At 41.0% G+C, this 26879-nt stretch overlaps 1 protein-coding gene across 2 annotated transcripts in view; it reads left to right on the forward strand.

Annotated features, from left to right (window-relative positions):
• The first annotated feature begins 617 nt into the window (after positions 1 to 617).
• The window catches only part of plcd4a (phospholipase C, delta 4a), an 80820-nt gene continuing 54558 nt past the window's right edge, over positions 618 to 26879 (forward strand). The window contains exons 1-7 of one of the 2 annotated variants that reach the window (XM_031736308.2): positions 618 to 781; positions 11751 to 11798; positions 12328 to 12486; positions 12918 to 13146; positions 18013 to 18142; positions 18326 to 18554; positions 18707 to 18908. In XM_031736308.2, coding sequence (XP_031592168.1) covers positions 11774 to 11798; positions 12328 to 12486; positions 12918 to 13146; positions 18013 to 18142; positions 18326 to 18554; positions 18707 to 18908 — 974 coding nt within the window. In that variant the 5' untranslated portion in view covers positions 618 to 781; positions 11751 to 11773. Of the gene's footprint in view, positions 782 to 9884; positions 9983 to 11750; positions 11799 to 12327; positions 12487 to 12917; positions 13147 to 18012; positions 18143 to 18325; positions 18555 to 18706; positions 18909 to 26879 lie in introns of those variants that run through there. The other variant, XM_039606390.1, reaches the window with a different exon arrangement.

Raw genomic sequence — 26879 nt, forward strand, 5'->3', positions numbered from 1 at the left:
GGGCAGAACCCATGCTGGCCCTATCAGTTTGAGTTCTGCTGCTCCTAAACCTGCCATCACAGACAATGATTCTCTGCCAAAGAGTTTGGGGGAATGACAACAATAAATATTTAATAAAAATAAAACACCATGTAATATTTCAACACAAGAGATATAACGAGTCTGGCTGCTGTGAGTCAGTCTCACTCAACAGATTCCTAAATATTGAAAAACTGACTTTCAATTAGTTGGAAAATGTTTATTTAAAATGCACAGTAAATCATTTTCGGTAAATAGGCATTGAAAATTCTTAAAATCATTTATTACATTTAAATGTGAAATGAGCACAATCAAGGTGAGTCAAAACTACATATATGCTCATGGCCAAGGTGCAAGTATTCACATGGATTCATGATGCCAATTAAACTCACGAAACCATGTACTGAAACCCTTCCCCACCAAACAATTCAGGCTATTTACAGCGCTTTCACCCCAACTCTGTGCTATACATGATGTTTTAGGAGTTGAACTTTTGCATCCAAATGAAGTCTTTCTTCAGCTCCAAATGTAATGCATGCACAACTTGCAGAACACTTTTAGAAAGGGGACAGGAAGCAGATGGGGAACAGTGAGGAGGAGGGGCAGGTGAGCAGCTCACTCGCCTGCTCACCCAGGTTTGACTTGTTCTTTTATCAGTGCATTGTGGCATGCAGATACACAGCAGCAGCAGAGGCTCCCAGATTTTATGATCTTTTAACAGCACAGCAGCAGTCAGCTGGAGACTGGGATGATCCTGCAACAGGTCAGATTCACCTTCATTTTCCAATGTTTTCCTCCCTGCCTCAGTTTTTTTCTTCCATGGCTTCTTTTAGATTCCTTATGTATGAACTATAAAGGACACATACTCTTCAGAAACACAGGAGCACGCTCACTTACTTGCTGTAATACTTGAATATTTGAATGGAATCTTTGTCATATTTTTTGTTTTCTAGTAAAATGCTACCTTTTATCACTTGATAAAAAACAACACCTTACACTTACCAATATGTAACACAGCAGCTTTGTGGTTTTTGTTGTAGTCAGAGTATAGTATAGCTCTGCCAGTGGTTTAGGTAAACCAAATGACTTTACTAATGTCAGAGACAATTGTAACTGATTCTGTGAAACAGAAAGAGCTTGGTTAAAGAAATAAATGACTAACAGTAATGAAAAAAAGAGATTTGTCAAGCGTAGCTGGATTAAAGAGCTTAACAAAGACAGTATGAAAAGTGTATGATGAGACATAAAAACATGAAAGACCAGCAAAATCACTCCCAGCAGCATAAACAGCACAGGGCAGAAGGCTAAAGAAAGGGGATGGTGCTTCTTTGTGGAGCAGGCATCTCATGAATATGCACTCAGAGAAAGTGAGTCTGCATTCATTCATGAAGTAAAACAGCTGGCTGGTGAATGTTATACAGGGAGTGCAGAATTATTAGGCAAATGAGTATTTTGTCCACATCATCCTCTTCATGCATGTTGTCTTACTCCAAGCTGTATAGGCTCGAAAGCCTACTACCAATTAAGCATATTAGGTGATGTGCATCTCTGTAATGAGAAGGGGTGTGGTCTAATGACATCAACACCCTATATCAGGTGTGCATAATTATTAGGCAACTTCCTTTCCTTTGGCAAAATGGGTCAAAAGAAGGACTTGACAGGCTCAGAAAAGTCAAAAATAGTGAGATATCTTGCAGAGGGATGCAGCAGTCTTAAAATTGCAAAGCTTCTGAAGCGTGATCATCGAACAATCAAGCGTTTCATTCAAAATAGTCAACAGGGTCGCAAGAAGCGTGTGGAAAAACCAAGGCGCAAAATAACTGCCCATGAACTGAGAAAAGTCAAGCGTGCAGCTGCCAAGATGCCACTTGCCACCAGTTTGGCCATATTTCAGAGCTGCAACATCACTGAGTGCCCAAAAGCACAAGGTGTGCAATACTCAGAGACATGGCCAAGGTAAGAAAGGCTGAAAGACGACCACCACTGAACAAGACACACAAGCTGAAACGTCAAGACTGGGCCAAGAAATATCTCAAGACTGATTTTTCTAAGGTTTTATGGACTGATGAAATGAGAGTGAGTCGTGATGGGCCAGATGGATGGGCCCGTGGCTGGATTGGTAAAGGGCAGAGAGCTCCAGTCCCACTCAGACGCCAGCAAGGTGGAGGTGGAGTACTGGTTTGGGCTGGTATCATCAAAGATGAGCTTGTGGGGCCTTTTCGGGTTGAGGATGGAGTCAAGCTCAACTCCCAGTCCTACTGCCAGTTTCTGGAAGACACCTTCTTCAAGCAGTGGTACAGGAAGAAGTCTGCATCCTTCAAGAAAAACATGATTTTCATGCAGGACAATGCTCCATCACACGCGTCCAAGTACTCCACAGCGTGGCTGGCAAGAAAGGGTATAAAAGAAGAAAAACTAATGACATGGCCTCCTTGTTCACCTGATCTGAACCCCATTGAGAACCTGTGGTCCATCATCAAATGTGAGATTTACAAGGAGGGAAAACAGTACACCTCTCTGAACAGTGTCTGGGAGGCTGTGGTTGCTGCTGCACGCAATGTTGATGGTGAACAGATCAAAACACTGACAGAATCCATGGATGGCAGGCTTTTGAGTGTCCTTGCAAAGAAAGGTGGCTATATTGGTCGCTGATTTGTTTTTGTTTTGTTTTGAATGTCAGAAATGTATATTTGTGAATGTGGAGATGTTATATTGGTTTCACTGGTAAAAATAAATCATTGAAATGGGTATATATTTGTTTTTGTTAAGTTGCCTAATAATTATGCACAGTAATAGTCACCTGCACACACAGATATCCCCTAAAATAGCTAAAACTAAAAACAAACTAAAAACTACTTCCAAAAACATTCAGCTTTGATATTAATGAGTTTTTTGGGTTCATTGAGAACATGGTTGTTGTTCAATAATAAAATTATTCCTCAAAAATACAACTTGCCTAATAATTCTGCACTCCCTGTAGGACGTGTTGATGCATGCTCAATCATCCAGGTAAGTAAATCTCCAAAAGTTGATTCTGTTCATCTGGACGTTTTTCAGTGGGAGAAACGTTTCGTCACTCATCCAGGTGACTTCTTCAGTCTCAGCTGACTGCAGGTTTCCCCAATCTGGTTTCAGTCATTATGCAAATGTACGGTTTATAAGATTGGGGAAACCTGCAGTCAGCTGAGACTGAAGAAGTCACCTGGATGAGTGATGAAACGTTTCTCCCACTGAAAATGTTACATGTATGGAAAAACTGACAAGATCACTTTGAAAAGTTTATTAACAGCCTAAAATGATATGCGGGCCAGGAACTGATTTCATTAATTTAATAATTTATTTATTAATAATATAAGAAAATCCCACAGGATCTTATTAATACAGTGGTACAAAAACTGATCTTTTAAAAAGTAAAGGGACTGGTTCTTATATAACACGTTTCTACTCTGAGCACTCAAAGCACTTTGCACAACTTGCCTCATTCACACAAGCACTTTCTCTATGTTCTTTCTATGTAAGTGCTTTCTATCTAACGTTCACACTCCAATGGATGCATCCACATCTTTATCTAGCCTAAGGATATTTGGCATGTAGACTGGAATCAAGCCACCAAAATGTGCCATTTTAAGAAAAAAAAAAAGGGTAATTTTGAATTTTTTTGGCAGCAACACTAGAGATGGACCGATCCGATATCACGTATCGGTATCGGTCCGATACTGACCTAAATTACTGGATCGGATATCGGCGAAAAATAAAAAATGTACTCCGATCCATTAAATATCAAAAAAAGCATCTCACAAAACTTGCGACACGGCGTAACTCGGCTCATAACCGTAGCACGTTGCAGCAGTATGCCTCACGTGATAGAGCGGCTGTGTGTATTTGTAGCCTCAACCATCATTTCATCTCCAAGGAAGTTATCCCAGAGAGAAGTAAAGCAAGTGTGTAAGTTCATCTCTGAATGTTTGTAAAGCGTTCCCATGTTAAGCTTAACAACCGATATATGGAGTGACTGCCTCTCTCTCTCCCTCACCTTCCTGCCGCTACTTCAATCGTGAAACTGATCAATGATCAGCTGATCGGCTTTTCTGTTGCGAGTCCGTCTCTCTTCTTTGTTTTTGGCCCACTTTGCACCAGAAAGAGGAAACCAGCGGCTGAACAACAGCAGCACCTTTAAGCTTGATAAGCTGTTGTTAGAATGTATTTAATATTACTTTCTACACCAGGATCCTTTTCTACGTAGCTGACGGCTGGTAACTGTGCAGGGGCGGATCTAGCAAAGTTTAGCCAGGGGGGCCGATAGGGAATGAACAGGGAAAAGGGGGCACAAAGACATACTTTTCTTTCTTATTCTCATTTAAAATATGTAGCTTTTAATAAATAATTATCTGAATCTTACACCCAAAGTTTTAATCTGATGTCAAATGTATAGAAGTCCATTACTGTATATAGTAACTCTTAAGTCTAATATACCCTAGTAAGCTATAGTACTTTTTCCTTTGGGAAGGTACCATCTGTGCAGTCTGCAATTCTGTTGAAGAAAGATGTTGAATCTATTTAATTATTCTTGAAAAATAATTTATTTCTGTGCATTTTTTAAGCATCATGAGGTGGAGGGTGGGGGGTGGTTCCCTATTTTTTTTTTTTTTTTTTTTTTTTTTTTGCTGGGAGTTTGCAACCCTATTAGTTAGGTTGCTTAATATTTCTGCTGAGTACTCTTTAAAATACCAGAATAGGGAGGATGGAGTAGGTTTAAGTTTATTAGATTGATCAGTGTTGCTGAACTATGAAATATTTTGGGTGCAGTGTATTTTTTACATACAGGTATAACAGAATAGCTTTAGTGTTGTTGTTTATTTAAACTTGAGTATGAACTTATACAAAATGCAGCAAGATATTAAAAAAAACAGTTTTATTGATTAAAAAACACACTATATCGGATTCATATCGGTATCGGCAGATATCCAAATTTATGATATCGGTATCGGTATCGGACAGAAAAAAGTGGTATCGTGCCATCTCTAAGCAACACATATCAACAAAAGTTGGGACAGCGTACCACACCCTGTTCTTTAAACAAGAGTCCACAAATGTCTGAGGAGACCAGCTGCAGGACTTTTTGCAGATTATGCAGTCCTTCTACCAACTGAAAACATTTCACAACTAGACAAGAGTGCAACAACATATCTCTCCTTAGACTATCACAGTCGTTTTAAAATATGCAAGGCCTTCCTTGAAAAACACCATGTTGGGACCATATTTTGCTCTAAAAGCTTTTAGGATTGATAGGCACCTTGCACATTTTCACTGCTATGCAGATGACACCCAGCTCTATCTATCCATGAAGCCAGGTAACACACACCAATTAGTTAAACTGCAGGAATGTCTTAAAGACATAAAGACCTGGATGGCCGCTAACTTTCTGCTTCTTAATTCAGATCAAACTGAGGTTATTGTACTCGGCCCTGAAAATCTTAGAAATATGGTATCTAAGCAGATTCTTACTCTGGATGGCATTACCTTGGCCTCCAGTAATGCTGTGAGGAACCTTGGAGTCATTTTTGACCAGGACATGTCCTTCAATGCACATATTAAACAAATATGTAAGACTGCTTTCTTCCATTTGTGCAACATCTCTAAAATTAGAAATATCCTGTCTCAGAGTGACGCTGAAAAACTAGTTCATGCATTTATTACTTCCAGGCTGGACTACTGTAATTCATTATTATCAGGATGTCCTAAAAACTCGCTGAAAAGTCTTCAGCTGATCCAAAATGCTGCAGCAAGAGTCCTGACAGGGACTAGAAAGAGAGAGCAGATTTCTCCTGTTTTGGCTTCCCTTCATTGGCTTCCTGTTAAATCCAGAATTGAATTCAAAATCCTGCTCCTCACATACAAGGTCTTAAATAATCAGGCCCCATCTTATCTTAATGACCTTGTAGTACCATATCACCCTGTTAGAGTATGGCATTATTTTTGTGCCACTATTCTGAGCGCACGTAAAAAATATTTGAGCTCATGTAAAAAGAATTCGCAAGTGCAAGTGTTGCATTTTGAGGAGAAATTTATTTTGAGCGAAGAAAAGCAAAATTTGAGCGAACAATATTCATTGCTGCGTGGAAAAAATGTATTTCAGCGTTTGCTATTATCCATATACACACACAATAGCAGCCCCTCTTGCTCAGGTTTTGCATTTGCTCTTGCTCAGATCTCTGCGGACCTGCTCGCAGCGTGTCGCTCGCTCTCTCAACGTCTCAACTCTTTCTGCACACCATACAGAAAACCAACAAAACCAACCAATCACAGAGTTGGATGCAAAAAAAACTGATTGGCTGTTTTGGTCTCCAATCAGCTCGCTAGCTACCGTAGCCAAACCCAGGCAAATATCCCAGAATGCATTTTGTCCAAAACTCAAAAGAGGCAGTTGCAGAGGAACGCAGAGTGGTGGAGTTTGAAATATTACTCTTTCTGGATCACAAAATAAACTTTTAAGATATTTTCACGTCATATCCCCTGATGTAAAATGTTCTGTTCTTATTTAAACAGCTGACTTTGAATTAAATCTAACATAAAAAAATATTTAAATTCAGGAGGAAACATTTTCATAATATGACAGGTGAAATTCTAAATATACTGACAGCTCTCCAAGTAAGACTTCAGTAGTAAATAAAACGGTCCAGTTATGAAGCTGAACTTTCATTTCAGCCAAACCGATTTACTCAGGAACAAATCAAACACTGAAATAACCCAAACATTAACTTTTAGAAGTTATCTAAGTGACTCATATCGTGTTTAACCCAGGTAGTGAAAGATGTGAAAACGATGTGCCGGGAGTCCGAGCCTTGACCAGTCGGTCAGCTGATTAATGATCAGTTTCATGATTGAAGTAGCAACAGGAGAGGGAGGGGAGAGAGTGAGAGAAGAAGAGGCAGCTGTGCAGCATAAAGACAGAATAACTCCAGCTTTGTGTCTTTTTTTCATTCTAGCTGAAGTACGAGACAAATCGCTTCATCTTCACCTCAATACGGATGTAATGTCATTAGTCCAGCCCACAGTCAGTCATTACAAATTGGCCAATCCACCACCTTTCATTGTTTATATCATAAGAAAAATAAACATAAAAATGAAAAATCATTTTTACATGTCCGCACAGTCCAGCTGTGCGGACAGGCATCTCCGAAAACATTAGTGCACTTTTGCAATAATGTGATATCTTGATAAATCGAGCAGATATTTGAAGTTTACACAGCAACATTCTGGGCTGAAAATATCTTAAAAGTTTATTGTCTTGTTTATTCCCTTGTTCAGCATTGTATCTCTGTTGCTCCTGCAATTGGCTGTACTTAGTCAGTCTCTCTGTGTGTTTTGCATACTTCCTGTTTTACTTTGACAGTCACTTGTTCTGTGTGTACTATAATCAGCTGTGCTTCCCCCATCTCGTCAGTTGATTGTGTTCCCCTAGGTGTTTCCTCTGTGCCCTATTCCCATCCATCTTCCGCTTATCTGCAGCTTGTATCCTTGATCTCGTTCTTTTGGTCACTACCCACAGCTCGTGATCATAGGTGAGGGTAGGGACGTAGATCGACCGGTAAATTGAGAGCTTCGCTTTTACACTCAGCTCTCTCTTTATCACAACAGACCGGTGCAGCGTGCGCATCACTGCAGCTGCACCACCAATCCATCTGTCGATCTCCCGGTCCCTTCTCCCATTACTCATGAACAAGACTCCGAGATACTTAAACTCCTCCACTTGGGGCAGGACCTGCCCTATTCCCCTATTATGTATTTATGTGTCTGCGTCTTCCTCTGTCGGGCGTCTCGTTCTCCATCTATTCCTGGCTGTGTGTGCTGCCTGTCCGCTTAGTACCAGTGTTGGTCAAGTTACTTGAAAAAAGTAATCAGTTACTAATTACTGATTACTTCCCCCCAAAAGTAATCCCGTTACTTTACTGATTACTTATTTTCAAAAGTAATTAATTACTTAGTTACTTAGTTACTTAGTTACTTTTTAAAAACACGATTTCCAACCTGAATAGGTGATAAAGCGATAGATCTTTCAGCCCAATTCTACTTTTTCTGCATAATCCATCATACAAAATGTAATCAAATGGAAAAGTCTCTTTTAAAACTTGTTTTATTTAGTTTTAATCTTTTAACTTTATGCATCAAGCAAAAACTTAATTATATGCAACATTCTCTGACTGGAAGAAATTTGTTTAACATTTAAACCTATTTTCTGCACATTCCAGCACATAAAATAAAATATTTTTTTGTGTTTACACTCACTCTTTCAAATAGATGCAAGTAAAACACAGCAGAAAATAAATAAAATCAAAGACTAGCGGTCCTGTTGCTCTATTTTCACCTGTAAAGCAGGACTGGGGTAGGCGGAGGTTTACCCTGGTGCAGGTGTGCCGCAGCGGTCAGTGGAAGAATCCGCGAGTTTCTCAGTGAATTTCACATTACGTCGTAGCGCACTCGCTGCTTGCTTGGAAGTTTAGGGTTTTTTCGCTGTAAAAGTTTTCTTCCCACGCACAACGGACACTAATGTTTTGTCACTTTTATGGAATCAAACTCAAAATAAGGTCAGTACTTCCACGCTTTAAACGCTGCATGCTACACTCTGTCCCGCACTCGATATATTATGATCTGCACACAGCTGTTGCCACGAACGTCGCACACACTTACGTCACTGTCATGAGACGTTCTCGCAAAAAATCACGGTTTTAGTAACGCAGTAACGCAGCGTTCCTACGTGAAAGTAACGGTAATCTAATTACCTTTTTTTGCAATAGTAATCCCTTACATTACTCGTTACTTGAAAAAAGTAATCAGATTACAGTAACGCGTTACAAGTAACGCGTTACTGCCCATCTCTGCTTAGTACATAGATTTTTATACTACTTGTATTTTGTAATCAGAAATAAATCTGTGTTTTGAGTTAGTCCTGCCTTTGAGAGTCTGCATTTTGGGTCCCCAATCCTGCCTGCTTCACACTGCCTTTGACATTGTGGGTTGAGCAGCTTTTAACTATCTGGGTTGCTCCCATCAAAAACTTCCTTGACAATCCGCAACACCTTATTCTGTGATTGACTCTTTTTGGTATTGTTTTCTGAGTGGAAGTCTGAAGAAGCAAGATATATTGGCACTTTACCAATTTATTTGTTTAACAAACTAGGGCTGAGTAGCACGTGGAAGAACCATACACAGACAAAACAGTCTGAAACCTCCTCCTCATGCTGGCCACTACCTTGGTCACGCACACAAATGCCTGATGATGAAGGGCAGTCACGGTAGGCCTCCTTTGTGTAGTCTGTTCTGGAATGTCTGCCTAGCAAGCTGTTGGCCATATCAACCTGCAAACTTGACTGCAAATTTGTAGAAGAATGCCTAAGGGCTGACAGGGTGAGGGAACGGTCTTCTTGGAATACCCACTTTGCGAGTTGTCTCTGATAGGCCTCATTAAAAGGAACTTGGCCTTCAATTTGGAGATGCTACTAGGATTTCACCTGAACTTACAGACGTGGACAAAATTGTTGGTACCCTTTGGTCAATAAAAGAAAAACTCACAATGGTCACAGAAATAACTTTAATCTGACAAAAGTAATAATAAATAAAGATTCTATGAATCTGAACCAATGAAAGTCAGAAAATTGCTTTTCAACCATGCCAGAATTATTTTTAAAATAACTGCATGGAACAGGCCTGGACAAAAATGATACCCCTAGAAAAGACTGAAAATAACGTGACCAAAGGGACACGTTAATCCAAGGTGTGTCCACTAATTAGCATCACAGGTGTCTACAATCCTGTAATCAGTCAGTGGGCCTATATACAGGACTCCAGGTTGTCACTGTGTTGTTTGGTGACATGGTGTGTACCACACTCAACATGGACCAGAGGAAGCAAAGGAAAGAGTTGTCTCAGGAGATTAGAAAGAAAATCATAGACAAGCATATTAAAGGTAAAGGCTATAAGACCATCTCCAAGCAGCTAGATATTCCTGTGATTACATTTGCACATATTATTTGAAAATTTAAGATCCATGGGATTGTAGCCAACCTCCCTGGACGTGGCTGCAGGAGGAAAAGTGAGATGGATAATCTGAATGGTAACAAAAGAGCCCGAAAGACTTCTAAAGAGATCCAAGGTGAACTTCATGCTCAGTGAACATCAGTGTCAGATCACACCATCTATCGTTGTTTGGGAGACGACCAAGGAGGACACCATTATTGAAAACAAATCATAAAAAAGCCAGACTGGAATATGCCAAACTAGATGTTGACATGCCACAAAGCCTCTGAGAGAATGTCCTATGGAAGGATGAGACAAAAATGGAACATTTTGCCATGGCACATCGGGTCTATGTTCACAGACGGAAAAATGAAGCATATCAAGAAAAGAACACTGTCCCAACTGTGAAACATGGAGGAGGCTCTGTTATGCTCTGGGGCTGCTTTGCTGCATCTGGCACAGGGTGTCTTGAATCTGTGCAGGATACAATGAAATCTCAAGACTACCAAGGGATTCTAGAGAGAAATGTGCTGGCCAGTGTCAGAAAGCTTGGTCTCAGTCACAGTCATGGGTCTTGCAACAGGACAATGACCCAAAACAGACAGTTAAAACACCCAAGAATGGCTAAGAGGAAAACACTGGACTATTCTTAAGTGGCCTTCTATGAGCCCTGACCTCAATCCTATTGAGCATCTTTGGAAGGAGCTGAAACATGCCATCTAGAAAAGATGCCCTTCAAACCGGAAACAACTGAAGCAGCTTGCTCATGAGGAGTGGGCCAAAATACTTGCTGATAGGTGCAGAAGTCTCTTTGACAGTTACAGGAATCGTTTGATTGCAGCGATTGTCTCAAAAGGTTGTGCAACAAAATATTAAGTTGTGGGTACCATCATTTTTGTCCAGGCCTGTTCTATGCATTTATTTTTTAAATAATTCTGTTGAAGCATGGAACGCTGAACGCTGTAGCAACGCTCACAGGTACTACTAATGAGACAGCTATTAAGAGAGAGGTGAAAGAGATTAGATGGGTTCCTCCGGCTTATCCCTCAATACATCTGAGGGAGGGCAAAAGGACTTTACATCCAGCCTTTTATGATTAAAGTTATATAGAGTGACATACCAGAGTTTATCTGTACAGTGTGATTTTGCTAATAGTTAATTATTCTTAAATCTAATCAGAATATGATAGAATAGATCTAATCAAAATTTAATCAATAAAGTTAGAATCACCACAACGAAATGTTTCTGATACCAGAGTTCTGATCTTTTGTCTGTGTGTACTTCTGTGCTGCTATTGTTTGTGTTAATTGAGAACATAAAAATGGCACAACGCCCACATCTTGTCTGAGGCGGACGAGCTTTTAGTGTATGGTCAGAATGACTAAGCAAATGTTTAGGGAATGCCTGACTTTACCATGTATGATTTGATATAAGGAACTATATAGAGTATATTGTGTTTGAACCACAGACCCATGAAGAGAAAAAGTATTCCTATGTAACTGAGTTAAAACGTAATCATGTTGGAATCATGATATTCATATGGGATTGCGTTAAAAGGAAGTGTTGAGAGATCATGTAATAAAGAGAAACGGTATATTCATGTCATGTCAAGTATATAAATATATGATTACACTGAAAAAATCATTTGAATCTATGTGATTGAACCAATGAGAGCTGTTCTCCTTTTCTTGCACTGACTGCTGTGTTATGCCCTTTAGATGGCAGAGTGACCACACAACAAATGGCTTCCACAGGAAATGGCCTCCGTAAGTCAGCTCATGTCTTGTTTATGCCTGCTGTGGTGGGGTAACTTTGTTTAATTAATAGGTATATGTTCCTTTTTCCCCCTTGACCTTTTTCCTGTGTGTGCACATTGGAATTCATGTCAGAAAATCCAGACATCTGATTCATTTTAAACAGTTCAGACAGCATTATTCTTGTCACTCTAATTTTAGAAAGATAAAGAACACAAATGTGAGTAGAATATCTGCTTAATATTTGATTCACAGATGAAACAAACTAAATCTTATTTTGTTAAACCTGACTTAAATGAAATGTTCTTTTTTTTTTTTTTTTTTTTTAAATTCACATTTAAGATGCATATTAATTTTTTTTGTTTAGCATATCTATTCAGTAGTAGATTTCTAGACAGTGTCATAACGCTGGTGAATTTGGATGTGTAATGGAACTTCACATTAGCCTATCAGAAACTTGAAATTAAACATGGCATGTTTGCATTTGAATTTCTTCGAACCATGCTTTATTTTTTATTTGTGATGACTCTCTTTTATGCAGGTAGTCAGGGGGATGATAACCTCCAGGCCATGCTGGTAGGGGCGATGATGAGGAAAATTAAGTCTCGTAACTGGAAGAAGCAGCGATATTTCAAGCTGGAGGATGACTTCATGACCATCTGGTACCAGTCTAAGAAGGCTGGCAATGTCCGCTCCACATGTAAGAGAACGTTATAATTAAAGAACCAGTGGAAAAATTACCTAATAGACCCCATTCAACGGTGGGTGTTTTACTTACAAGTATATGTGTGTGCGGGTCACAAGTTCTTGGCATTAAGCATGCTGACAATCTGGGTAATACACAGGTTTGAAACATTTTCTAACTGCTTTCCTGTCTGTTGAGTACATTTCATCCATGCATCCACCATGCCAAATTTTCATCATTTTCACCAAACAGGATTTGATTTGTTATTTTCATCAATTGTTCATTTTGCTGTTTTAGTTTTTGATTGTTTTTTCTTTTCTTTGTTTTCTCTAGATTTTTTTTTTAAAATAATATGATATTTGTAAAATTTCATGTGAGCAATATAATTTTTTTTTTTATTGCTTTCATGTCTAAAACCTCTTAAATTCCATTTTCTTTGTTCCTAGTTTCTGTGAATGATGTGGAAGCAGTTCGAGAGGGGCACCAGAGTGAGGTGCTACTCAGTATTGCAGATGAGTTCCCACCTGACAGATGCTTCACATTGGTCTTTCGCGGTCGCAGAGGCAATTTGGACCTGGTGGCCGAGTCAGCTGAGGAAGCACAGTCCTGGATATGGGGCATGAGAAAACTGATTGAGAATGTGGAAAACATGGGTGAGAGGGAGAAACTCGATCAGTATCCTTCACTCAGTTTACATACATATGCTGTCAACCTAAGTATATATAAAGAATTTGTGTTGGGTGTACATTACAACACATTACATTTTTCAGTAATACAGTAATGTAACGAGTTACTGTACTAAACTCGGTAATCATATAATCACATTTGCATGTCAGATAGAAAGAGGAAAAAAATCAAGCATATCTTCTTCTTCCTGCAGACATGTGCTATTCTTTTGTGTGCAGGGAGGAGAACTATAGTGCCGGGTCTACAACTTTTGGGGAGTGGAGATTTGGGGTTTATTTTTATTGCATGAAAACATAGTAATAAAGTACGTCAAGGAAAGAAACTGCAGTATACTGCTATCAAAATGTCAGCTCTTTGCAAAAATCCGAACAGATAGCAGGCTAACACAAAACTGGCGAAGAACCCAGTGTGATCTTACAGCTACATGTATGCTGACCCCAGCTAGCAGCCAGTGCTGGATCTTTAACAGGTAACATGAAAGTGATGAGCTGTCAGGCTTGTTGTACTGTAGCCTTCATTTCTATGTGTACCTGTGGCAATTGCGACAGCAGATCATCTGCCTCAAATTTAAATGTTAGACAAAGATAACACAAGTAAACAAAATGCAGTTTCTAAATGAAGGTGTTTATTATTAAGGGGGAAACCCTAAAGGGGAAAAACTCCAAACCTGCATGGCCCGGTGTGAAGTGATTGCCCCTAAACCTAATAACTGGTTGGGCCACCCTTAGCAGCAACAACTGCAATCAAGCGCTTGCGATAACTGGCAATGAATCTTTTACAGCGCGATGGAGGAATTTTGGCACACTCATCTTTGTAGAATTGTTGTAATTCAGCCACATTGGAGGGTTTTCGAGCACAAACCGCCTTTCTAAGTTCATGCCACAGCATCTCAATCAGATTCAGGTCAGAACTTTGACTAGGCCACTCCAAAGTCTTCATTTTGTTTTTCTTAAACCATTCAGAGGTGAACTTGCTGGATCATTATTCTGCTCTAGAACCCAAGTGCACTTCAGCTTGAGGTCATGAACAGATGGCCGGACAATCTCCTTTAGGATGTTTTATTTGACAACAGAATTCATGGTTTCATTTACCACAGAAAGTTTTCCAGGTCCTGAGGCAGCAAAACAGCCCCAGACCACACTACCACCATCATTTTTTTTTTTTTACTGTTAATATGATGTTCATTTTCTTAAAAGGTGTGTTACAACTGTGTTACTTTTACCCCAGATATAATGGGACAAACACCTTCCAAAAAGTTCTGCTTTTGTCTCATCAGTCCAGAGAATATATTCCCAAAAGTCTTGTGGATCAAATGTTTTCTGGCAAAACTGAGGTGAGCCTTTTTTGTTCTTATTGGTCAGCAGTGGTTTCTCCTTGAACTACTCTGACTGCTACTTTTGATACAGTCGATAGTGATGGGATTTCCGGCTCTTTTTAGAGAGCCGGCTCTTTCGGCTCCCAACCGGCTCTTCAGGTTGTTTTGTTGCTTTAATTAGTGTGAATGCTTGAAAAGCATTCACAGTATTGTTGTTGTAATCTTTATTATTAATATATATTCCATACGTTTTTTGTCACTCTAATGACAAACTCTAATATTTGGTCGCACCGGTGCGACCAAATATTTTCGGGTAACAAAAAAAAAGAAAAAAAATCTCTGCAACTCTCCGTGTGGTCAACAACAGACACACATTATGCCACTGTCGTGGACTAAACCAATCAGAGATAGTCAGGGGCGGGACCTCTCTGATTGGCCGTGGTCCAGTTGAAAGTGCAGGTGGAAGAGAGAGGTGAGTAGCTTGAATAAAGCGATATCAATTCATTAACGGATTCCACACAAAGACGTAAACACAGAGCGGACCCGACGCATCAGAATCAGCTTTGTCTTTCTCGGCTTTCTCACCCCACGGCCTGAACACGGACACGCTGTCAGAGCTCAGCGATTCTGATGCGTCTGGTCCGCGCTGTGTTTACGTCTTTCTGCGCTGATTCTGAGCTGCAGGTTTTGTCTCTCCAACCAAAATTCGCCGAGCCAGCAGCAAAAGAAGCAGCAAACTACGCTTCACATTTGATCAATGTCGTCATGAATTCCCTCTGACTTTTGCTGTTTTGCTTCCACCACGATAAAAATCACACTTCATGCACAGCTCTCTCTCTCTCTCTCTCTCTCTCTCTCTCTCTCTCTCTCTCTCTCTCTCTCTCTCTGTACTTCAAGAACAGTTTCCCGTCTCAAATCTGTTTTCTGCATCATTCATTCTCTTATCACCCACCAGTCTACCGTTGTTTACAGCGCTGTGGGCCGCTGTCTTTTTCTTTTCTTTTTTCCACTTAAATGACCTCGGACAAGAAAGCCTAATTTCTGCTGTTCAATACTGAAGAAATTTAAACTTCTTAAAATTATGCAAAATTGCAGAATATTTTTAAGGTTATCTGCTATAAAACGCCAGACCAGGAAAATCTGCTTCATGTTTTTCTGTGTTTTATTCTCAGTTACTTTGACACAAAGGCATCTGCTGTGATGTTCACAATTCTGATGAAGTCTCACATGTATCAGTGCTGATAAATGATCAGAATTATAATATTTCTGACTGTCTGAGGCTAAATTGAATCGAATCAGGACTTTGTGAACCGGAATCGAATGAATTGTAGAAATCAGTGATGATACCCAGCCCTAGTGAGCAGCCTAGGCCCGACAGCAGTGGATGTAGCTGTGGGTAATAAGAAAAGATGAAAAGAACTATTGATAACTTTTGTGTTAAGTTAAGGACTGATCCGTCTGAAATTCATAGCCAGCTCTGACACGGTGCCATCAATCTTTGAATGCTGAAAAAACAGCAGTGTATCCAGAAAACACATTATATGCTGCAATAAATGCACTGCCCAAGTGTCCCCTCTCCCCACTGCCTTTCAGCAGCAGGCAGCAGCAAACAGGTCGTCAGAGGAGCCGATGATGATGATTAAGTTTAACATTTTCTACAATATTGACAAAGCAATTTAAGCACAAGTTTGTTAGTTAATCATTTAGAAATGAATATTGTCTGTATGGATTTCCCCCCCCAAAGAAAGTGCACATATAAAACTGCGGTGTTAAGCGATGCGGTTGAAAAGTTTGAGTGCGCCTAACTTTTGTGCCAGTACGCCTAAATTTTTAGAGTTAGGCATACCGGTGCACCCATGGCAAAAAGTTAGTCTAGAGCCCTGAACTATGTGAGAGTGAAAGTATATGTATGTGAAAGAAGAATATATGTATGTGAGAGTGACAATACGTGTGTCTGACAGAAGAATATATGTATGTGAGAGTGAAAGAATGAATTTTGGCTTGTACGGCCCCTCATACCACGGCTCGTGTTGTTCACTTCAAAGAGTCGGCTCTAAGAGCCGTTTCGTTCGCGACCGACACATCACTAACAGTAGACCAGGGGTCCCCAACTCGAGGCCTCAAGGGCCGGTGTCCTGCAGTTTTTAGATGTGTCTGTGATCCAACACAGCTGATTCAAATGGCTACATTACCTCCTCAACATGTCTTGCAGTTCTCCAGAGGCCTGATAATGAACTAATCATTTGATTCAGGTGTGTAGACCCAGGGTGAGATCTAACCTGCAGGACACCGGCCCTCGAGGCCTCGAGTTGGGGACCCCTGCAGTAGACCATCTCATGTCCCACTTAGAATACCATGTGGGCATCAAAGGTACAGCTTTTGAGTGGTTCAGGAGAGAACTTTCTCAGTCCACTTTGGTGACTCTGGCAAACTCCTATGCACCCTCAAGTATCCTCAAGAGGATGAAGAGCTGGTCCAGTGTTTCACGACCAGGACAAAAACCGCATTGTTCCTTCTGTATCCGAGGACTTTCCTTTCCACCACCCCAGTCTGCCGATCCAGAGGTACTGCCCCTGATCTCCACACAACACTGAAGAGGCGTGTCAACCAAGACAGCCCTACAACATCCAGATCATTTAGGAACTCATCCACCCCAAGGGCCCTGCCATCAAGGAGTTGTTTAACTGCCTCAGTGACTTCACCCCTGGAGATAAGCGAGTTGCCCCCCTCGTTCCCAGACTCCACCTCCACGGAAGATGTGCCAGTGGGATTAAGGAGGTCCTCGAAGTATTTCTTCCACTGCCCTACAATTTTCTCAGTCAAAGTCAGCAGCGCTCCACCAGCACTATACACTGTGCAGGTAGAGCACCACTGTCCTTGTGGACACCAACCACCTTGTGGCCGCAGCTCAGTGCAGTGGCTTAAGCAATAGAGGTACTGAATATATGTATGTGTGTGTATATACATACGTACATACATACGTACATACGTACATACATACATACGTACATACATACATACGTACATACATACATACATACATACATACATACATACATACATACATACATACATACATACATACATACATACATACATACACTGGACTTTGTCATAGTATAAGCCCTTACCAGGCCCCTGTGACTCTTTTAATTGTGGTGTTTATTGTAGATTGTCATGATGCTGTTAGGTAACAATTTCCGTTGTGGGATCAATAAGGTATCTCTTTACACTTCACTTCACCTGTTGCCTACTGGTGGTGGTCAGAGGGCCCGGTGGCGCCAGTGTCCGGCAGGCTCGCCTCTCTCAGTGCGCCCCAGGGCAGCTGTGGCTACAATGTAGCTTGCCATCACCAGTATGTGAATGTGTGTGTGTGAATGGGTGAATGACTGAATGTAGTGTAAAGCGCCTTGGGGTCCTTAGGGACTAAGTAAAGCGCTATACAAATACAGGCCATTTACCATTTACAGTGACCATTGTACGATTACTGTAGCAAAAAAAAAAGTTTTATTAGAAAGTTCCTTGATTGTTGTATTCAGATGGATTGGTGAATGGTTCAAAAAGGCAGACAAGAACAATGATGGCAGGATGAACTTTAAGGAAGTGCAAGACCTGCTGAAGATGATGAATGTGGACATGAATGAACATCATGCTCACCACCTTTTTACAGTGAGAGACCTGTACTAAATGTGTATACTAACAAAGTATACACATTCCTATGATTTAAATATTCAGTTTTAAGGTTGTTTGGGTTCTGTTGTAATTTTCTTAGTACTAGGATTAGGAGATCTTACACTTTGATGCATCTGTCCACCTAGCTATACAGTACACATTTTTTGCCTCTTGTCTCAGATGGCTGATAAGTCCCAATCAGGTACCCTGGAGAATGATGAGTTTGTGCTCTTCTACAAAATGTTGACTCAGCGAGAGGATGTACTGAAGGTATTTCAGGAATACTCTGATGGTCAGAAGCTATCCCAAAGCAACCTGGAGGACTTCCTTAGAGAGGAACAGCTTGAGGGGGGTGATATCCAACTGCATGCTAAGCAGCTCATTGAGTGCTATGAACCCTCAGACAAAGGTGCACACATTGTAAAGAATACACTGCATCTTGATGTTTTGTTTGAGTATAATTTTTATGACATTAGGATTAATCTATTCCCTCATGAGATTTTATGGTACAGTTAACGTATTACGTTAAAAGACATTGACACCATCTTACTGTCATTCCAGCCAAGCGCATGAATGCCATGACATTTGATGGCTTTTTGATGTACCTCGGCTCAGCTGAAGGCTCCATTTTTAACCCACAGCGGAGGGGGATCTTTCAGGACATGACTCAGCCACTCTGTCATTATTTCATCTCATCATCCCACAACACCTACCTGATGGAGGACCAGCTCAGAGGACAAAGCAGTGTGGAGGGATACATCAGGTAGCAGTACTGACTTAAAATTACCATGCTTTGATCAAATTCACCCCAACATTCTTCTAAAATATGTTGCACATGAAGACCTGGGGTAGCTAGTGAACCACTCCTTCTGACAAGCTTGTCTGCAATATGCTAGGTTGTCCAGAGATACTTCTAGAGAGTAGTACCTTGAACGAGTAGGGGTTTGTAAAATTGCACAGTAAGCCAAAACATGGTTGCTCTGTTAATTCATCAGGTTGAGATTTATCAGTTCGTATTCGTAGTCCAAAGTTGGATTATCATCAGTTTTGATCATTTTGGTTTGGTTAAGTCATGCCCAAGTAAATACTGGACTAGATCATTCATAATTAAATGCTTTCCTTTGTAATCATTTTGTGGTTTGTTTTGTATATTTGTAATATTCTTATGTATTTCATGCATGTATTATTTTAAGACAGGTGGGAATTATGTCTCCTCCGCCCCGTCTTCATCATTAAAGATCTAGTCCAGTATTTACTTGGGCATGACTATTGAACCAATTAACCAATACCAACCTGTTATATGTCAGCCGGTTTATCTATGAAGATGTGATTGGATCATTTGAATTTTTTTCCGTTTCCTGTCTTTTATTTAAGCACATTTCTACTATGTGTTACTATGACCCTGATGAAGGCCACAAGCCGAAACGCATTGGTCAGTCAATAAAATTGTTCCACTTTCCTTTAAGTGTGCTGTCTTTAAGTGTGCTCTGCCACTAAGAGTACACCTTGGATGGTTCAGTGGAGTTTTCCGCTAACTCTCTGGCATACCTCTTCAAGCAGCTGGCCAAGGCTGTGAGTCTTTGGTTGGCAGTTTCCAAGGCTTCAGTTATGAACAGCACTTTTTAGGTACCTCTTTTATCATCGCACTTTTCTACAGCTCCGATAGTTGGCTAACTTCCCTCCATTATGGCTTGATCTTGGCTTCTTGTCTCCCTCTCCATGGAGGGGACTGCTTCTTGTAGCTGTTCATTTTGGAGCCAGGCCACATCTTCTAGTAGACCTTCAGAGGGTCTTGGTAACTGGACACTTGCTATGGAGAGTCCAGGTTTCTGTTGGAGATGAGACGGCGTACAGGGTGAGGGTAGAGAACTTGTCCCGTTGGTGCTCAGAAAATAACCCAAAACTGAACATCGTGTCACGGGTAATGGGAAATACAGACTCAGTCGCGAAGCTCTGGATGCAAAGCAGACAGTGAGTTTATTTACAGTCCCCCCCAAAAAAGCAGTCTTAAACATGAAAAGAAGTGCAATAGTCCAACAGTGGTTTTCTCCAAATTCCCAGTGGTGGTGCAGGTGAGTCTCCCCAGTGGTAATCCTAGTGTGCTTCTCCTCTTGAGTGATAATCCTAGCAAGCTTCTTTTCTCCAACCCTCCACCCCGTACTTTTCCTCCTAAAAGACGAGCGACAACAACAGATGAGCAGGTTAGCCAGCTAAAGCTACATCACCAATAACGAGCACACTTTACTACCGACCTTCGAGTACAATCCACCGTCGACTGCCGTCCAGACACACCGTTACCTCAGCCCAAAATGGGGGCTGATTAGTGACAGCTGGGTGGAAGATTAGGTACAGGTGTGTCGGTTGCTGAGCGGAGATGCTTCCGGGTCAGGGGTCGCCACACTTTCACTCTCCTGGAAGCAGACCCAGAGGGTGGGGAGAAGGAAAAAAGGGAGAGAGGCACACACAAGCACACCACAAGCAGGTCGTCCAGGGAGGACCTGAAACAACCTATCATGGACTTTGGGAGGCACAGGCCGGTCCACTCCCCACATTACAAATGGAGAATGGCTCCACCAACACCATCGCCCTGGTAAAGAAGGTCCAGCAGTGGATTCATTTCCTCTGTGTCCAGAGGGAGAATAACCTGGACTGGAAGATGCAACTGGCCTTCTACGACTCCTCAAAGGAAAGCGTTCTCTCCTACTGCTTGGGTGTTTGGTACGCAGGGGTCAAACACTATCAGCAAACACTTTCCCCCCAAATCCCACCCCTGCCCACCCACCTCACCAATCTGAGCCATGGTCTGAGTAACCCTCATCACTAAGGCCAATCACACACAGACTCTACTCAGACCAAGTCCTTTGCTCTACTTTCAAGCACTTTGCAACCTGTTCTCCAATGTGTTCCTTTTCTATTGTATGCCTTTCTCTTGTTTTTTTATAGATTCGTCTTGATTGTATATATTTCTCCTGTTTGTTATTTATTCCTGCTGTTTTACTATTTATATTTTATTTATCCACAGTTGGTGTGGAGCACCCATAATTTCATTTTACATGTACAATGGAAATAAAGGGCAATTCAATGCAATTCTATTTACGACACTTAAAACAGAGCAAAGTGGCTTAATGCTTCTCACAACATCTACTTTTTAAATTTAAATGTAAAATTCTAAATTTTAAAAGTAAGTAGACATTGATTTAATTGATTTCAGGACTTTTTTCTCAATCAATCAATCAATCAATCAATCAATCAAGTGTTCATTTCTATAGCACATTTAAAAAGGACCAGTGTCCATCAAAGTGCTTCACACAAGTGCCGGAATGCGGGTTACAACAAAATCCAACAAAAACAGTTACAGTTATGTAGCACAAATGCAGACCAGGTGGAAGTCCGAACTAATTTGCTTAAAAGGCTAGATTAAACAAGTGAGTTTTTAAACGCAATTTAAACGATTGTATGGGTTCTGATGTGCCAATATCGATTGGAAGATCGATACTCTAGTCTTTCGTCGGGGCCTTGGTTGCACTAAGAGCAGTTGGCTAGAGGATCTAAGTGCTCTTATGGGGCTATACAAGTCGATGAGGTCGGTTAGGTAACTTGGTGCCAGGTTATTTAAAATTCTAAAATTATACAAACGAATTTTAAAAACGATACAGTACTTGATGGGGAGCCAATGGTAGATTGGCTAGAACAGGGGTGATGTGATCATGCCTTCTGGTGCCAGTTAAGAGGTGTGATGCGGCATTTTGAACTAAATGCAAGCACTGGAGGAGAGAGAATTGGAGGCCGAAATATAGCAAGTTGCAATAGTCCAATCTAGAAATAATGAAGGCGTGGATAAGCTTTTCAAGGTCTTTATGTGGAATATAGGGCTTTGCCTTGGAAATTTGGCATAGCTGGTAAAAACTCATTTTCACAACTGTGGGCACTTGCTTGTCTAACTAGACAAGCTTTTCTAACTGGAAAACATTCTTATCACTATACTTCACTGAGTTTAAAAAAATAAAGAGAGGGCCTTGACATCATATTATTTTTAAGTGATTATTTCTGTTTCATTAAATGTATCAATGAAAAGTTAGAATAATACAGGGGATACCATGAAGGATTTGCTAATAGTCTTATTTTGGAAATCAATATTCAATTCAATTCAATTTTATTTATATAGCGCCAAATCACAACAACAGTTGCCTCAAGGCGCTTTATATTGCACAGTAGATCGTACAATAATAGAACCAGAGAAAAACCCAACAATCATATGACCCCCTATGAACAAGCACTTTGGCAACAGTGTGAAAGGAAAAACTCCCTTTTAACAGGAAGAAACCTCCGGCAGAACCAGGCTCAGGGAGGGGCGGGGCCATCTGCTGTGATTGGTTGGGGTGAGAGAAGGAAGACAGGATAAAGACATGCTGTGGAAGAGAGACAGAGATTAATAACAGATATGATTCGATGCAGAGAGGTCTGTTAACACATAGTGAGTGAGAAAGGTGACTGGAAAGGAAAAACTCAATGCATCATGGGAATCCCCGGCAGCCTACGTCTATTGCAGCATAACTAAGGGAGGATTCAGGGTCACCTGGTCCAGCCCTAACTATATGCTTTAGCAAAAAGGAAAGTTTGAAGCCTAATCTTGAAAGTAGAGATAGTGTCTGTCTCCTGAATCCAAACTGGAAGCTGGTTCCACAGAAGAGGGGCCTGAAAACTGAAGGCTCTGCCTCCCATTCTACTTTTAAATACTCTAGGAACAACAAGTAGGCCTGCAGTGTGAGAGCGAAGTGCTCTAATAGGGTGATATGGTACTACAAGGTCATTAAGATAAGATGGGGCCTGATTATTTAAGACCAGTGTTGGGACTAAGGCGTTATTAAGTAACGCGTTACAGTAACTACGTTATTATTGTGGTAACGAGCACGGTAACTAGTTATTATGCCAAAACCAGGAACGCGTTACTCGTTACTGGGATTTAGATAGGCTCGTTACTCGTTACTTCGTGTGGTGGATATCGCGGAGCTACCACTGATTCAATAACATTAGCAAGTGGTGGAGGCCAGCAGGTGGATGAAGGAAAAGGGAGGCAAGAGGAGAGACCCGAAGCGGCCGCCGGTCCGCGTGTCAGGTGAACTGAACTTCAGGTAAGAAGTTATGACCTGCAGTCTATCTGGGTCAGATATAAACCAAGTTTAGGTGGAGTTTATTTTCGGTATGCTGACATTGTCGTACTGCGTGCTAGCTAGCATGACGGAGTTTCTATACAGCTGGGTGGGTGCTATGTTACTGATGTTGAACTTTATTTTGTTCATACGGTTAATTATTAGAGTTGCCAACCGTCCCGTAAAAACAGAATCGTCTGGTATTCAGAGAAAATATTACGCGTTTCGTACTGAGGTGAAAAGGAACACAGTTTGTCCCGGACTTCAGCTACAATGAAAAAGACACAAAGCTGAAGCTGCACAGCTGCCTCTTCTTCTCTCATTCTCTCCCGTTTCTACTTCAGTCACGAAACTGATCAATGATCAGCTGATCGGCTTTTCTCTCTTGTTTATTTATCGCCCACTTTGCGCCAGAAAGGGAAACCAGCGGATGTCGCGTTAAACAACAGCAGCACGTTTAAGCTTGATCAGCTGTTGTTAGAATTTATTTAATATTAATTTCTAGTATCAGCTGATGTTTGCTGGAGCCACAGCTGTAAAGCTGCTGGTCATGATATCGGTTTGGTTATCTGGTGAGAGGGAAACATGCAGATGAAACCAGGAGATGTCCTTACTGAATCATCAGAGCTGAACAGGTGATGGAGAAACAGGTTTACCTTTTAGGTGACATGAATGAGTTGAAGGGAAGTTATGAACTGTTTCTGAGAGACAAATAACACCAGGATCCTTTTCTAAGTAGCTGACAGCTGGTAACTGTGCAGGGGTGGATCTAGCAAAGTGTTGCCAGGGGCCAGGTAGGGCATTAACAGGAAGGGGGGCACAAGGAAATACTTTTCTTTATTATTCTCATTTAAAATGTCTCGCTTTAAAAAAAAAAAAATAATTGTCTGAGTCTTACAACAAACAATTGATAGATTGATACATATGTACCATCAGAACAGTGTACATCACTGTCACAACAGTGTTTGTTTTCATTCAAAGGCTTTATGATTTTTCCTATAATGGTGGGCCGGTCTCTAGTCAAAATGCCCGGGACGATTTTTTTGTCCCAGTCCAGCTCTGTATGCAGCTCATCTGCAGTCTGGTGTTACCTACATCTTCCTATTCAGAAGGCAGAATTTCCAAGTTCTGAGTACAATCAAAAGCACCACGACTGCAGTTTTTGTGTTGGATGTAAAAAGCAGGCTAGAATCATGGCGGCGGTCAACGACGGTCCAGGCGTGGGATTTCTCTCGTGGAAATGTGCACATTAGGGATGGGTGCCGGTGGCACCGGTTCTGACATAAACGGTAGTAACCAGACCGAAAAGCAGCGCACATTTCGGTGCTTTATTTCGGTGCTTTTTTTTTCCTGAGCCAATTCTAGCCAATCATTTTACGTTTACGAGGATAGTAGGCGGGGCCAGGTACGTACGTTCTTTTAGAGCAGAGCTACAGATTAAAAATGCCCAAGGCGAAGCGATCAAAACTCTGGCTGTACTTCACAGCAAAAGATGCAAACTCAGCAGCCTGCAACAAGTGCTTTAAGTTGATACTGTGATACTGTCAAAGGAGGTAACACCTCAAATCTGATGAAACACCTGGCGACGAATAGCGGTTTTTTTTAAATGCGCCGTGTTTGATAGTTTGCTGCGAGACCTCACACCGTGCACATCTACTGCGGGTGTGGTGCCTGTTATCGGACCCGGAGTTAGCAACATCCCCCAAAAACCCGAAGAATAGAGTCCTGGCCCCTAGCCCTGTCAGTGTAGCAGAAATGATGAGGATGATGATGGCAGCAGCAGCCGTTCTTCTCTGTGTGAGTAGCTTCATGTTGTTCGTGTGTAATTAACGTTGAGTATGCTAACCACATTATTACATTAATGCATGTAAGGTGAACTAGCAAACACCGTCGTAGTTACATGCGGCTGTCTTCTTGTTTGATGGCAGATACTCCCTTCACCCTGGCCAAAAAGGCTAAAATGACCAAAGAAAAAGTGGGAAACAGCTAAACATGAGAGGTTTTTGGACAAAGTTTGTGTTTTTTCCATTGTTTAAGCACTGCTTCCAGCCAAGAGTGAGACCATATATACCCTATAGCTGCAGAAAAGGCTAACATTGTTATCTTTTTACAAAAAAACAGCTGAACATGAGAGGTTTTAGGACAAAGTTTGTGTTCTCCATTCTTTAAGCACCGGTTTGAGCACCGTTTAAGCACCGGCACCGTTTCAAAAGTACCGGTTTGGCACCGGTATCGGATAAAACCTAAACGATACCCATCCCTAGTGCACATTATTTTTTCCTTTCTGTTGGTAGGTGGCACAGTGCACTTGTGGCAAGTAAGCAAGCTAGAAGACTGGCAATCTTGCTGGGTATCCAGTTACGGAAGCAACACATTAACAAGAGAATTCTGAGTAAAACCAAAGTTACTTTCCCTAGTAACTAGTTACTTTGAAAGTAACGAGTAACTTGAAGTAACTGAGTTACTTTTTTAGAGAAGTAACTAGTAATGTAACTAAGTTACTAATTTAAAGTAACTTACCCAACACTGTTTAAGACCTTGTATGTGAGGAGCAGGATTTTGAATTCAATTCTGGATTTAACAGGAAGCCAATGAAGGGAAGCCAAAACAGGAGAAATCTGCTCTCTCTTTCTAGTCCCTGTCAGGACTCTTGCTGCAGCATTTTGGATTAACTGAAGACTTTTCAGGGAGTTTTTAGGACATCCTGATAATAATGAATTACAGTAGTCCAGCCTGGAAGTAATAAATGCATGAACTAGTTTTTCAGCATCACTCTGAGACAGGATATTTCTAACTTTAGAGATGTTGCACAAATGGAAGAAAGCAGTCTTACATATTTGTTTAACATGTGCGTTGAAGGACATGTCCTGGTCAAAAATGACTCCAAGGTTCCTCACAGCATTACTGGAGGCCAAGGTAATGCCATCCAGAGTAAGAATCTGCTTAGATACCATATTTCTAAGATTTTCAGGGCCGAGTACAATAACCTCAGTTTGATCTGAATTAAAAGCAGAAAGTTAGCGGCCATCCAGCTCTTTATGTCTTTAAGACATAAATATTTTTGTAACCTAAGCCTGCTTTAAATTTCTCAATAACTTTATCCCTGACCTGTCTGGTGTCTAAATCCAATTGAGAATCTGTGGCAAGATCTGAAAACTGCTGTTCACAAACGCTGTCCATCTAATCTGACTGAGCTGGAGCTGTTTTGCAAAGAAGAATGGGCAAAAATTTCAGTCTGTAGATGTGCAAAGCTGGTAGAGACATACCCTAAAAGACTGGCAGCTGTAATTGCAGCAAAAGGTGGTTCTACAAAGTATTGACTCAGGGGGCTGAATAATTACGCACACCCCACTTTGCAGTTATTTATTTGTAAAAAATGTTTGGAATCATGTATGATTTTCGTTCCACTTCTCACGTGTACACCACTTTGTATTGGTCTTTCACCTGGAATTCCAATAAAATTGATTCATGTTTGTGGCTGTAATGTGACAAAATGTGGAAAAGTTCACTTTTGCAAGCCACTGTAGATGTGATACAAACCACTGCAGTGCAGTACCTGTAATACCTACAGCATGTTCTAATCG

The sequence above is a fragment of the Oreochromis aureus genome, linkage group 23, assembly GCF_013358895.1.
Source record: "Oreochromis aureus strain Israel breed Guangdong linkage group 23, ZZ_aureus, whole genome shotgun sequence".
Lineage (NCBI taxonomy): Eukaryota > Metazoa > Chordata > Actinopteri > Cichliformes > Cichlidae > Oreochromis > Oreochromis aureus.